General features: G+C 43.3%; 1 protein-coding gene across 1 annotated transcript in view; it reads right to left on the bottom strand.

The window, feature by feature from the left end:
• Positions 1-14,856, bottom strand: part of LOC133633910 (sodium channel and clathrin linker 1-like) — a 64,337-nt gene that overhangs the window by 41,670 nt on the left and 7,811 nt on the right. Inside the window, exons 5-6 of the mRNA XM_062026716.1 lie at positions 9,387-9,509; positions 8,142-8,207 (exon numbers count right to left, since the gene is read on the bottom strand). Coding sequence (XP_061882700.1) covers positions 8,142-8,207; positions 9,387-9,509 — 189 coding nt within the window. The remainder of the gene's footprint in view (positions 1-8,141; positions 8,208-9,386; positions 9,510-14,856) is intronic.

Raw genomic sequence — 14,856 nt, 5'->3', positions numbered from 1 at the left:
ATCTGTTGTTTGCAGCATAACAATCTGTGTCGTTACATTAAGTGAAAAGTTTGATGTTTATCCCCGTTTTGTTACCTAAATTACTCTGATATTGATAGACGAAAGGCAGGATGTTACACCCGGTAGTGTTCCCTGACGGACTGGTGCTTGGGCGTGTTCTACTGTCTTTGTGTCTCAGTTCATCCTTCCTGACGACAGTGACTGACAAGTGTCTAAGAACATACAGCGGACTTTAAATAGACTGGGTCAAAGGGGATAGCAAGACTTATTTTTGACCTGTGCAGTGTGATTAATTACGGGGGACACAATAGCTATTACCGTGGTAATAACCTCTATATTTGTTACGACTCAACCCTGAACCCTATGGTGTCGGATGCAGACAACATACTATGGTAATGGTGCCCATCGTCCCTTTTATGTTGTTTTGGGGCTTGACCTGACTGATACAGACGCTAAAGGAATTATTATAATTAATGTCCTTGAGAGGGCGTTAACTACCTCTACACCCTCTGTAGCACCTAAAGTACCACCCCACCTCGGTGGTGTTTCAAAGGCTCACATCTGTGCGTGCTAATGACATCACCACCGAAGGCCTGGTAACTTTGACCTTTGACCTTAGGAGCGGGTGCAGACAACCTGTGGCTCAGGTGGATGCCAAAACCTGGGTGACTGTGTTGCTTCTTCCGCTGGACGTCCCTTTTAAGTTGACTGACATGTGTACCCTTCTGTTGACAATGCCACCCGACTTCTTCCCTTTGTGGCCCAAAAGCTGAATTACACGCGTTTTCAAATTACAGGACCCTCTTCGTCCCCCAACAAATTGGGTGACATCAACCGTTACTGGTGCACCACACTGATAGATGGCTCTAAGATAGGCCCTTGGGCATGAGCTGACTTATTCTGGTGTTGTGGGAAGCACAGATTGTACATTAGAATCCCGACGTCAGCCATTGGGCTTTGTGCTATGGTTAGACTGGTGACCCCACTCACCAAATTAACACCCCTTGGAACTCCTGTTTCAGCGGCCTCTCTAACTCCCCGCCGCCGTTGAGACTAACCAACCTGACTCGTGACGCCGTTGAGGGACTTGCTGAACAGCTTGCCCCGACCTCCCTCAGGGCCGTTCAGATCCGCATAGCCCTTGACCGCATCCTAGCCAAGGAAGAAGGAGTGTGTGCAATGTTTGGTGACCAATGCTGTACCTTCATTCCTAACAACACTGCCCCCGATGGCTCAGTTCAGAGGGCCTTAAAGGGCCTCCAGGCCCTGTCTAGAGAACTACTGAAGTTTCAGGGGTCTCTGACCCCTTCAAAGATTGGCTTCAAAGCACATTAGGCAGGTGGACTGACCTAATTAAGTCTGTCTTGGTCTCCATTCGGAGCTTTTTTGGCCATCATAGCCTCATGCGGTTGCTTTATCGCCCCTTGGGCTAAGTGTCACTAAAGGGGGTCTAGCAAAGTGGTAACTTTAAGGCTTTCGAGAATTGTTGGTTTACTTCCCTGACCATGACGACATTGACGTGGACTCCCTCCATCTATCTCCCATGTAAATAAGCTGTTGTTTTATTGCTAGCTTGCTTAAAGAAAAAAAACAGCACCTACTTTAATGTGGGGCGTGCTTTATAAGTTTTGTACAAGTAATAAAGATCTTATTAGAAGATCTTAAAGGGGGACTTGTTGGAAGCAGATCAGAATCATATCCATATTTAAGTGTTACTTCTTTCTAAACTCCTAGTCATATAAAGAATAGCTAGTATTCTTCCTTCTTTTGAGTCTCATAGTAAGGTGTTGGCCTTCTACATTGGAATGTGTCAGAGTAGAGATAACTCGGAGTAGTCTAAACAAAAGGAGTGGGGGCGAGGGACAGAGGGAAGATCACGGGACTTCCGGGGGTCTGAGAGGAGACCGAGCTAGACCGAGGGAGACCGAGCTAGACCGGGCTGGGGAACGCTGGTGTGCTGGATTGGTCTCACGTTTTTCCTCTAAGCTTGGAGAATAAACCACAAAATACCAATTACTGCCTGTTGATTGAATATAAACATCAGCTTATGTGCCATAAAAAGAATCTGGGAGAGACTAGCAATTTGAATTCCCCATTGGAGGAATGCTGGTCAACGCAACAATTTATATATATATATATATATATATATATATATATATATATATATATATATATATATATACACACACACACACACACACACACACACACACACACACACACACACACACACACACACAGGTATATATAAATAGTAAAGGCCAAAAGTTTGGACACACCTTCTCATTCAATTTATTTTCTTTATTTTCATGACTATTTACATTGTAGATTGTCACTGAAGGCATCAAAACTATGAACTATGAAACATGTGGAGTTATGTACTTAACAAAAAAAGGTGAAATGACTGAAAACATGTTTTATATTCTAGTTTCTTAAAAATAGACACCCTTTGCACACTCTTGGCATTCTCTCGATGAGCTTCAACAGGTAGTGACCTGAAATAGTGTGCCTTATCAGTGTTGAATTTCTTGTTTTATCAATGCGGTTGGGACCATAAGTTGTGCTGTTAATGAGAAGGTGTGTCCAAACGTTTGGCCTGTACTGTATATATATCTGCCTTTTTTTCTTTTTTTTACTGTAGAAGGAAACATGATAGCTGATTATTTACAAATGAATGTCAATAAAGTTGCCTATTGTTAAAAATGTTAGCTCCAAACGTGTGAGCGTGCATGGTGTGTTGCTTAAAGACATTGTAGAAAACAAGACTATCACTATTGCTTTATTTCCGCGTTTGACAATGCTTTAGATCTGTTAAGAATATGCCCTAAATGTGAGTTAAATAGCAAAAACTAGATCATAGTGAGTCTGAATTAAAGTCATCTTTCCTTCATCTTACTTCATTTTCCATCAAGCTTCTCAGCTCGCCAAGACACGCCCACAACTCAAGACGGCGGTGCTGTGTCGTCCAGCGAGGAGCAGGAACGAAGATGAAAAAGTAACATTTGTGCAGGAATCGAACCAATGATCAAATGATCACTATAATTCACACTCACTTATGATCTTCATTTTACCATCTAGCTAACAACTAAGACATATTCTTAAGAACCACTGTTAGTCATCTGACCTTAAAAAAGTAAATAATTACAGTGACAAATTATTTCTCCAAAAAAAGAATTGAGTTTGTGACTCAGTTACCTCATTTTAGGTAGTTATAGTTAGTTACTCAGCAAAGTCACTGTGATCCTTTTTCATTTCGTTATTTTATACACGATCAATAACATCTTTAACGTCAAAGGTGTTTATAATAACTGGTTGTAGAATAAGGACACTATATACAGTATAAAACATTTGGCATTTATCTGAACTCAATAGATTGCAATGTGCTACATGAAATGCATAGAAATAAAACATTTTTAAAAATAAATATTCCGTAAAGAAACAACATTAAATATAGAAATTACATAATCCAATACAGTACCAAAAATGTAGGTAAAAAGGTAAAAAGACACAAAGGAATATTGGACCTTTAAATAGTCCAATTCTCTGTACCTTTACACCAAAATACAGCCTGAAGGAACTAAACTGTTACCAAGTTCTGGGCAAATAAATGGCATGCATTTAATTAAAACATTTAAAAATGTTCCCGAATGACTTTCTGACAAGACAATTGCATTTGTCTACAAATATTGGGACATTTTCTAAAGCTAATTATAATAATTCAAGCACCTGTGATTAATCATGATTACTCCAAATTCCAAAATGTCATAAATCTGATTTAAAAAATTGTCTGTATTTGGGCTTGGTGTTTCCTGGACATAGCGAGCATGTTACATAACAATTATTGCCCTTTATTCCAAAGAGCAAAAAGTAGTGCCGGTAGCTTCAGTTTGAGAACGCTACCTTTGAATTTCCCTGGCTGCGGCTTGTGGCAATTATCGCGGGTGTTGTTGTGTGTCAGTCAGAGCATGCAGCGAGACAGCGTGAGGAGGGCATGAGCCACCCGCCCAACTAATCATCATGAGCGCCTTTAGAACGACGTCATTATCCTCACCCCTGCTCTCCCTCCAGGCAGCTGAAGTTTGGCCGAAACCAGACACCTTGCGCTTCATTCAACCAAACTGGAGTAACGAGGCTCTTCATATTCTCAGTAACGGCAATGGCATAGCAACGATGGGAACAGAAATGGATTAGATTACTCGTTACTGAAAAAATAACATCGTTAATAACAGTGTTATACTCTAACGCCGTTATTACCAACACTGTTTAGAACAGATCTAAAGCATTGTCAAACGATCAGCTGTTTGAGTTCCTTGTTTTCAACTATAGGCCCTTTTTCACTGCAGGAACTTTCCCACTTACAAAATAAAGTTCCCCCGTGTTTCCACCAAAAACTACCCGGGTAGTTTTTGTTTTTCCTGAACGTTTAAGAGGTCCTCCTAGATAGGTGGGACTTTTCGAAGCTTTTCGGAACCTTTTCGGAGGCGGGCTGTGCTGTCGAAAGCTGATTGTTTGAACACAGTTGGTTGGTGGCGTTCCAAAACCTTATTCTTCAAAACACACACGACCGCCATTTCGGATTATGCAAGGGCGACTTGTTTATTTCTTATTTCTTGTGTATTTCTACTACAAAAAACTTGACAACAAAAAAAAAGAAGAACGAAAGGAACTTTCGACTTGCAGCAACTTTTGTGGGGCATCTGTGTGCTGAAGAACGCTGATCAGTGCAACTATCTTCCAGTGTTTTTACTCTGCTAGTCTTTAAACTATATTCAGTTTAATGTTGTTTATTGTTTTCATAAACTTCATTTCGATACGCAAATCAACGAAAAGTGAACAGACTTTTTAAAACGCATTTATGGTGGAGTATGAAGCCGGACTTGAAGCAATGACCGCAGCTGCTTACTACTGACTTTGTTGGATAAAGGGACGGCGTGGCGAAGTTGGTAGAGTGGCTGTGCCAGCAATCGGAGTGTTGCTGGTTACTGGGGTTCAATTCCCACCTTCTACCTTCCTAGTCACGTCCGTTGTGTCCTTGGGCAAGACACCTCACCCTTTGCCTCTGATGGCTGCTGGTTAGCGCCTTGCATGTCAGCTCCCGCCATCAGTGTGTGAATGTGTGTGTGAATGGGTAAATGTGGAAATACTGTCAAAGCGCTTTGAGTACCTTGAAGGTGGAAAAGCGCTATACATTTATTATTTATAAATAAAGGAGGCAGTACCCGAGTGGAACAAAGATAAATATAAGGGTGTCCATATGTGCACTTGGCGTGTGTGTGTGTGCAGAAAACATCGCACAGGGCGATGTGATGCGTCTAGTGCAGTAGCCTTGGAGTAGTAGTACCTGTAGTTAGTGCATGCTGCATGCCGCTTTTGCTTGCTATGCTGCATGCTGCTTCTGCCTGATACTCATTGCTTTCAGCTAGTGCCGCTGGCTAGCCCTCTGTCTCAGAGGGCGAAAAGAGGAGCCGAGTGCATAAGCCTCCTCAGCCGGTACATAGCCTCTCCATTGTCAAGACTCGTACATGCCTCCTCGTGGCCACACACGGTAACTGGAACCTCGCGGTTCCAGGCTAAGTTGTACGGGATCTCGGAGCAGCAGGGGGCCCCAGAGACGGGGCATGCAGGCCCACCGGTGTGTGGACATGCCCTGGTGCCCAGTCAACCCCTGTCCCAGCTATGGGTAAATAACCCCAGCTATGGGCGAATAGTGAAAACCGCCTCAACGGTGGACCAGGCGGAAGATGGCGGCAGCGGAATGCACCACAACGGCTGGGAAGGCGGATGAAGGCTGCAGCAAAGACGGGTCCCCAGTCGTCTTGGTTTCCATGCCACTGGACCCTGGCCCGCTCAATGCCAAGGACTGTGTGGTGGCTGACCGTGCACCAGTCTCCCCACATTAAAAGATTCCACGCACAGGCGTCCTCCATATAGGGAATCCACCCTAACATCCCTTGGAGGACAGTCATACTCGTTTCGAGTGACCGCCGACGACGACGACTTGGCGTCAGGACACCCAAGGCCGCAGTTCAATGATCGACTTTGTGGTTGTGTCCTCAGATTTGCGGTCCCATGTTTTGGACACTTGAGTGAAGAGAGGAGCGGAATTTTCCATCGATCAGCACCTGGTGGTGAGTTGGCTCCGATGGTGGGGGAGGATGCCGGTCAGACCTGGCAGACTCAAATGCATTGTGAGGGTGTGCTGGGAACGTCTTGCAGAGTCTCCTGTCAGAAAGAGTCTCAATTCCCACTTCTGGTAGATCTTTGAACATGTAACGGGGGAGGCGCTGGACATTGAGTCAGAGTGTACCATGTTCCGTGCCTGTATTGTCGAAGCGGCCGTTTGCAGCTGTGGCCGCAAATGGTTGGAGCCTGTTGTGGCGGTAATCTCATAAACCGGTGAGGGATGCCGTCAAGCTAAAGGAGTCCTTTTGGCTCGTGGGACTCCGGAGGCAGGGGGCAGGGGCCGACAGGCCAAGCGGTGTGCGGCTTCGGCGGTCGCGGAGGAAAAACTCAGACATGGAAAACGACTTCCGGTTGGCTTCAAAGCAATTCTGGACCACCATTCACCACCTCAGGAGGGGGAAGCAGTGCACTGTGTATGGTGGGGATGGAAATTGGGGCGGTGCCTCTGGATTGACAGACCGGGGTAGTGGTTCTTCTCTGTAAGAAGGGGTGTGTTTCAACTATCATAGGATCACACTCAGCCTTCCCGGTGAGGTTTATACAGGGTCAAGACTACGCCAGATAGTTGAACCTCGGATCCAGGAGGAACAGTGTGGTTTGGTCGTGGAACTGTGGATCAGCTCTATAGTCTCTGTAGGATCCTCAAGGGTGCATGGGAGTTTGCCCAACCAGTCTACATGTGTTTTGTGGACTTAGAGAAGACATTTGACCATGTCCCTCGAGGTCCTGTGGGGAGTGCTCAGTGAGTATGGGGTATCGGACGGCCTGATTGTGGCCTGTATGATCAGTGTTAGAGCTTGGCATTGCCGGCATTAAGTCGGGTTGGACTTTACCCGACTTAATGCCGGGTAATGCCGGCCTCTGGCATGTTCTAACATGCCAGAGGCTGTTCACCTTGGAGACCTGCTGCGGATATGGGTACGGCCTGGCGCGAGATTTACACCTTCTCCCCCGGATTTTCAAGGGCCTTTGTCATCGGTTCTGTTCATAACTCTTATGGACAGAATTTCTAAGGGCAGTCAGGGCATTGGGGTATCAGGTTTGGTGGCTGCAGAATTAGGTATTTTCTTTTTGCAGATGACGTGGTCCTGCTGGTTTAATCTCATTAGGATCTTCAGCTCTCACTGGATCGGTTCGCAGCTGAGTGTGAAGTGACTGGGATGAGAATCAGCACCTCCAAATCAGAGTCTATGGTACTTGCCCAGAAGAGGGTGGAATGCCATGTCCGGGTGAGGGAGGAGACCTTGCCCCAAGTGGAGAAGTTTAAGTGCCTCTGACTCTTGTTCATGAGTGAGGGAAGAGTGGATCATGAGAGACACTGTATCGATCCGTCATGGTAAAGAAGGAGCAGAGCCCAGAAGGTAAAGCTCTCAATTTACCAGTCCATCTACGTTCTTATCGTCACCTATGGTCATGAGCTTTGGGTTATGACCAAAAGGACAGGACCACGAGTACAAGCGGCTGAAATAAGTTTCCTCCAGTGGGTGGCGGGGCTCTCCCTTAGAGATAGGGTGAGAAGCTCTGTCATTCAGGAGGAACTTGGAGTATAGCTACTCATCCATTTAGATTTAGATTTACATTTAAGATTATGTTTTGGATTTAACATATAGATTTATTTTTACCAATTATATATAGATTCAACATTTAGATTTAGATTTAACATTAATATTTAGATTTAACATTTGGATACAACATTTCGAGTCAACATTTATTTTAAACTTAAATGTGAGGAAAATTTGAGTACCTTGAAGGTAGAAAAGCGCTATACAAGTATAACCCATTTATCATTTATCATAAAATGAGCTAAACGTAAGAAAAGTGAGTTAAATATGAAAAAAACGAGCTAAATGTGAGAAATATATCTGTTAAAAAAGTGGGACTGAATTTTTACCTTCGGCATCCAATACAATAAAGATGTACAAAATATACACTTTTGATCTGTGTTACACATGTCTTACCCATTGCATTTCCTGATTGGTCGCTCTGAGTCTACGTGTCTGCTGTATAAAATCAAGGAGCTGATTCTGCAAAGAAAGGGAAACATCTTAGATTTTTTTCCTGCATATATACATGATTAGTACAATAATGGTGTGCGATTACCGCATTTTCCGGACTATAAAGCGCACTTAAAATCCTTTTTTTTCCTCAAAACTCCTGACAGTGCGCCTTATAACCCGGTGCACCTAATGTAAGGGATAAGTTTGGTTGAGCTTACCCACCTCGAAGCAATTTTATTTGGTACATGTTGTAATGATAAGTGTGACCAGTAGATGGCAGTCACACATAAAAGATAAGTGTAGGCTGCACCGTTTGATGTGCTTCAACATACGAGTATTATGGTGTGCTTATAGGTAAGACATTATCTGGCATTTTGTTTGTCAATATTGTGCAAAAGCAACTTTTCTTACCTTTTAGTACCTGCTGATTTGTATTTGGGATCTGCATAAGTGAAATATTGCGCGCGTCCGCCTTTGTAGTCTGTGGCGATAAGCTTCTTTTTTTTCTGTGTTCTTGTTATGGGACATTCATCCTCCGCTGTTGCCTTTTATAATGTAAAGTAGTGTAAAGTTCTTACTTATATCTGTCAGTAAACTAGCCATGAAAGCGCTAAACATACCGGTGTAGTGAGTTTACATTATTCACCCAAGGAACTTTACTTATTAGAGTTCCATACTTTTGGCCTTGATGTTGTTTCCGGATGAGGAGATACTGCTTTGTTATTGATTTAAGTAAAGTCTGAATGTCATTAAAACAGTTAGCTCCATCTTCTGACACTTCTTGCACTGTTGTCCTTGCACGCTACAACAAAGATGACGGGGAGAAGACGCTGCCGAAGCTGAGCCACGTAAATAAGACCGCCCACAAAACGGCGCATCCTGAAGCGACTGTCAGAAAGCGGCTTGAAGATGATCTGTAAAACATAATCTATGCAAAATTTTGACCAAAGAACCACCATTACATGTTATGTAGACCACAAGGAAGTGTTTTAAATTTTTTTAAAAATTATAATAATATGTCTCCTTTAATGCGCCCTATAATGTGCTAATAACAATAATAATAAGGTGCTCCTTATATATGAAAAAATATAAAAAATAGACAATTTATCGGCAGTGCGTCCTATAATCCGGTGCGCCCTATGGTGCGGAAAATACAGTACTCGTATGTGTTAACCTTGACAGACCATTACAGAGAGAACACTAAACCTTGAACTGCTGCATCATGGCGTCTGGGTGGTGTCCATCAGTGAAAACCTTGTGGTAGAGCTCCTGGAGTTGGTTCTCATCTTGTGGTGCTGTGGGCCACATCTCCATGGCCCGCAAGCGCTCCTGTTGAAGTAACAAGTAAACACTTTAATGTACAGGCAAAGCTGACTATAACAACCACTCAAGGGAAACAGCAAATGTGCGGTAATTAGGATTTTGCAGCCATCTTGATTTTTTGGCCAGTGCATTTACATTTGGTTTATCTAGGGGTGCCCGAGCTTTAAGTTTCCAAGCAGGGCCACCTTAACCTGATAACAAATGTCTGACCTTTTTTTTTGCAATGTCAGACACTTTTAATGTGATTAAAGCAACCTGATTAATGATATTTCAGAGCAGAATTTATTCTAGTGATATTTGAGCTCGTAACTCAGAACCATGTCCGTTTAAATGAATTGAAATCTGTCATGATCTCACATGATGATAGTTAATAGTTTCTTATATTATTTCCTGTCTAGCGCTCTTATTTTTCATTCCACTTCCTGTTTGCCTCCCTTGCTCCGGTCTGAGCGGTGGCTCTGTCACGTGTCCATGGTTGTCAATCAGGATGCTTCGGATGATTTGCTTTACACTTCGATAGGATAGTATAGGATAGGGTATGTATTTATTGTCATTGCACAAGTACAACGAAACTTTGTTTTCAGCACAAACTCGTTCAAGATTAGACAAACAAACAGTGTACAGGTTACAGAACAGGAACGCTGATGGGTCGCCACAAGGCGCCCCGTAAAAGATGAGAAAAAGATCAACGCTGGGGAAGGATGAGTAAAAAAATACAATCTAGACTGGGCTCCTAAGGGGGCCCAGTCTGGAGTGGGAGAAAACCTCCATAGCAAAGCACATATACATATTACAACGTACATCTCGAGATATCTAGCAACACAGGGGAGGGAGTGGGGGGCCATGGTGGCAGGCCGCAGCTCTCAGGCGCTGCCCATCCTTCCATCACCCCTATGGGATTTGCGTCGAGAACGTTGGATGGGGGTGGGGCAGGGGTGGGCAATACATTTTTACCGGGGGCCGCATGAGCAACCTGAGCACTGCTGGAGGGCCACATCGACAATATTTCAATTAAATTTAGCTCAATATTATTTTTGATATACCGTAACAAAAATAATAATAATAATAATAATAATAATTAATAATAATAATACTTTCATTTAACCTAACTTAACTTTATTAAAAAAAGCAGATTGCTTTTGATGGTTTTATTTTTAACAGTGTCTTACACTACACTTCCTGATGTATAATACAATGCAAAAATGTCAATTTCTGCACAGGGTTCATTTAAAGTTTATCCTGCATCCTCTTTAAAAGTCCAACATTTTTCCCCGTCAGATTTGGACAACCATCTGTTGTCACACCTGCCAGCTTGTCCCATTTCAGTCCTAACATGTCCAAACACGCATTTACCTATGTGAACAAGTCATTACCTGTGGTTGTCTCTTTAATTGACTGCATGGCTGCCAGCTACTCCGTGATTTGAAAGTCTGCAGTTATCCCACGTAAGAAGATGAGTAGCTGGGCGGTGCCACGTACATTGCAGCTCTCATCCAAAGTCAGCGAAAAACAGTCAAAGTCGGCCGTTCTGTTCTTCAGCTGAAGCTCCAAGTTTCCGGGCATATCAGCGCAACAGAGTCCAATAAGCACTCTTTAATAAACTCTCCGTCAGAAAATGCCTTACTTTTTCTGGCGATTTTGTGAGAAATGACGAAACTTGTCCTGACGGCTGCATTCTGGGGGTGTGAAATATGGCAAAAAGTCCTTGTTGGGTTTGCAGTTTCACCATCTTGCGTGCTCTTCATCGGACAGATTCCGGTATTTTTCCTCGTGCTTCGTCATGTAGTGGCGATTCAAATTATATTCTTTAAACACAGCAAGCTGTGTACCACAAATTAAGCACACGGCTTTACCTTTAATTTCTCTAAAGAAATACTTGGCAGTCCATGTCTTGTTGAAAACACGGCATTCGTCATCAACTTTTCTCTTTTTAGCATCTCGGGGGTAACCGTTTGTGGGGAGGCGGGGCCGGCGGACCGACGGCGCCCGCTCCAAGATGGCGGCGGGGAGGCGTGGACGAGGGAGCGGCAAGGCGGGGCGTGCTGGGAGCGACGCCGCAATCAGCATAAGGGGCGTGGAGCGCGCAGCTGTGGACAGTGCAATCACCCTCTCGAACCGTATAAGAGGGCGAGAGATGTGAACATCAAGAGAGAGACACAGAGAAAGACGGCGGACGGGAGGAAACCATCCTCTGCTATCACGCGAACGACGGCGACGTGCTGCTGAAAAGCAGACGACGGACGGAAGGAAACCATTTCTGTGCTCACGTAAGAAAAGGCAGCTGCTGAAAAGCACGCAAAAGACTCTTGTTATTGAAATAATAAAGAAGTCTAAACCGTCGCACGACAATGTCTTCCCTGGATGATCCTGAGAACCCGCACGGCAGTTAGGACTGTCACACCGTGCATCACTTGTCGCTGTGCACCTTCACTCACAGGTTACACCCAGACATACGCCCATAAATAAAACTTTTCAAAATAATAGCAACACAGTTGTATTGCGCGCACGACATAGATGTTTTTTCAACTTTATTTTGTAATTTGTGATTGCCGCTGTTCACATTCACTCACGCGCATACGTCCACACGGAAGTAATACAAATAACGCTTTTCAAAACAAAAGCAACAGCGTTGTATTGCACACTCGACATAGATACTTTTTTAAATTTATTTTGTAATTTATGATTGGCCTCACGCGGGCCGGACAGGGACGCACAAAGGGCCGGATGTGGCCCGCGGGCCGCAGAATGCCCAGGTCTGGGGTGGGGTATGTGTGTGTGGCGTATACATGTGTGTGTGTAAGCCCGCAGTGTGTCTCTGTTCCGCGGCCTTGATGTCGTGCAGCCAATAGTCAGTCCAAAGTCAACAACAACAACAGGTGTGTGTACAGCAGAGACAAGAAGGGAGTTTGTTGCGTCTTCGCCGCACTGTCCTCCGGGAGAGTCTCGAAGCCGGGGAAACAATCCGAGTTAGAATGTTTTGTATACGAGTGAAAATAAAATTTGCTTTTCACTCTAAATTGTCTATGACTGGTCCTCAAAATCCTGCGGGGTAGTCCGATGTGATCCAAATCCCTAGAGTGTCCACAGTTCTTCCCGCATCCTCCAATCATTTGTGGCAGCTTTGGGGTACTCTGAAGACTGCCAGCAACTTCCAATTTGTCGACAAACCAGAGCAACGCTTACTGCAATCAGCAGATGTCATGTTGTCATAATTCTGAATAGGTAGATATCTTCACGTCCTCGACTGAAAAGGGTTGCCAGGCACTCGGCACTCCTTCTCCCAAGAGTCCGTCGTGTGTCCAGCAACCGCTCCGTCACGACAAGCAGGTTCCCCCAAACCCAAGATCTTGTCAATTTTGTTGAGGCCAGTGAAATAGTTCCAATGTTTAGATTTGGTTGAGCAGTGCAAAACGGGGCAACAAAAAAATTAAGACAAGACAAGACAAGGAAGCAAGTAGGAGAGATAAGGGAGAGGAAAGGGGAGCGTCCGCCCTCGATGAGTGCCAGTGAGAAAAAGCCCATGTTCATAACCATGTTTGCTATTTGTGCAGTTGTAATATGTAATAATGTTGGCCCTGCGATGAGCTGGCGACTTGTCCAGGGTGTACCCCGCCTTCCGTCCGATTGTAGCTGAGATATGCTCCAGCACCCCCCGCGACCCTGAAAGGGATAAGCGGTAGAAAATGGATGGATGGATGTTATGATATTGTTTTCTTTTGGCTGCTTCTCTGTCCAAAGTTACCAAATTATTTTTAGCAACTTGTTTTTATAAAACTAGTTGCATGTTTCTCTCGGCGACATCACTGTCTCCATAGCATAACAATAGGAACTAGAAAATTGCTAATTATGTTGTAAACAAACGTATTTGAGTGACAGACCAGGTAGGTCACAGTTGACAACAAGTGATGTATGTCTGCGTACCAAAGCTAATATTCGACTGTTTGTTGAGTCGGGACTAGACGGAACAAACTGAAACACGTCAAACCCAGCATCTGCAGCTTCTTTATATTTTTATAAATAAATGGACTGACAATGCTGCTTTGGGGCTGACTTGCTGGGTAAACTGCCAACCCGCAGGACATGTTTTTAATAGTTTGTTTCACTAATTTGGTTGTACGCGTCTTCTCATTCACACTAACTTTCTTAGTTCTGTTGGTCGTAGGGGAGGATTGTGTCCATCTTTGAGCAGTGTTCACACTTTTTAATGATCCAGGCGTGTCAAACTCGTTTTCATTGAGGGCCACATCGCAGTTATGGCTGAACCTCAGAGGGCCGCTTGTAACATTGAATAATGTATTAAAATAGCCACCCTTTGCTCTGATTACTTTTTCGCACTCTTGGCATTCTCTCGATGAGCTTCAAGAGGTAATCACCTGAAATTGTTTTCACTTCAGAGGTGTGCTTGAAACTCATCGAGAGAATGCCAAGAGTGTGCAAAGCAGTAATCAGAGCAAAGGGTGGCTATTTTGAAGAAACTAGAATATAAAACATGTTCTCCAGTTATTTTACCTTTTTTTGTTAAGTACATAACTCCACATGTGTTCATTCATAGTTTTGATGCCTTCAGTGACAATCTACAATGTAAATAGTCATGAAAATAAAGAAAACGCTTTGAATGAGGAGGTGTGTCCAAACTTTTGGCCTGTACTGTACATATATAATACATTTATATATTTGCCTATGTATTTGATTAGATATTTTTTATGTACACTGTATAAAAATATTTAGACTTCACTGTAAAAAACTGGCAGCTGAGTCACTAGAAGTTTAGCATAAACTTTGCATAGTTTTTTTCCCACACCATATCACTGTAAATGGAATTAAAAAACTGTACCACTGTTTTTCACAAGCAATCAATCAATCAATGTTTATTTGTATAGCCCTAAATCACAAGTGTCTCAAAGGGCTGCACAAGCCACAACGACATCCTCGGTACAGAGCCACAGGAAAATTAATTCAACTGAGCTACCAGTTTGTTTTTTATACCGTAAAATGTATGGTAGTTGTTTTTATAGTACATTGCTGTATATTGAAAAATGGTAATAAAGTTGTTTTTACTGCAAAAAAAAACAAAAAAAAATACGGGGGTTCAGTCACCAAAATTTTGGTGTGAAGTCTATTATTATTTTCTGAGTGTATAATTTGATGGATAAACTGCTTGAAATCTTCAATCAAGCAGATATTTAATTATTTAATTTTATTTTGACATAAAAATGTTTGAACTATATGATAAAATAGTGTTTTGTTGCATCACTAGAGTTAGCTACAGTAGGGAAGGGATTCATATTGACCCATTCCTGGGTGGATCTCGTGTGAGAGGAAGAGAGGGCGATATTCATTTTGCAATGCAGTC

This window comes from Entelurus aequoreus, linkage group LG18 (assembly GCF_033978785.1).
Source record: "Entelurus aequoreus isolate RoL-2023_Sb linkage group LG18, RoL_Eaeq_v1.1, whole genome shotgun sequence".
Classification (NCBI taxonomy): Eukaryota; Metazoa; Chordata; class Actinopteri; order Syngnathiformes; family Syngnathidae; genus Entelurus; species Entelurus aequoreus.
The sequence above is the reverse complement of the archived record's forward strand: the minus strand, read 5'-3'. Positions and strand labels throughout refer to the sequence as shown.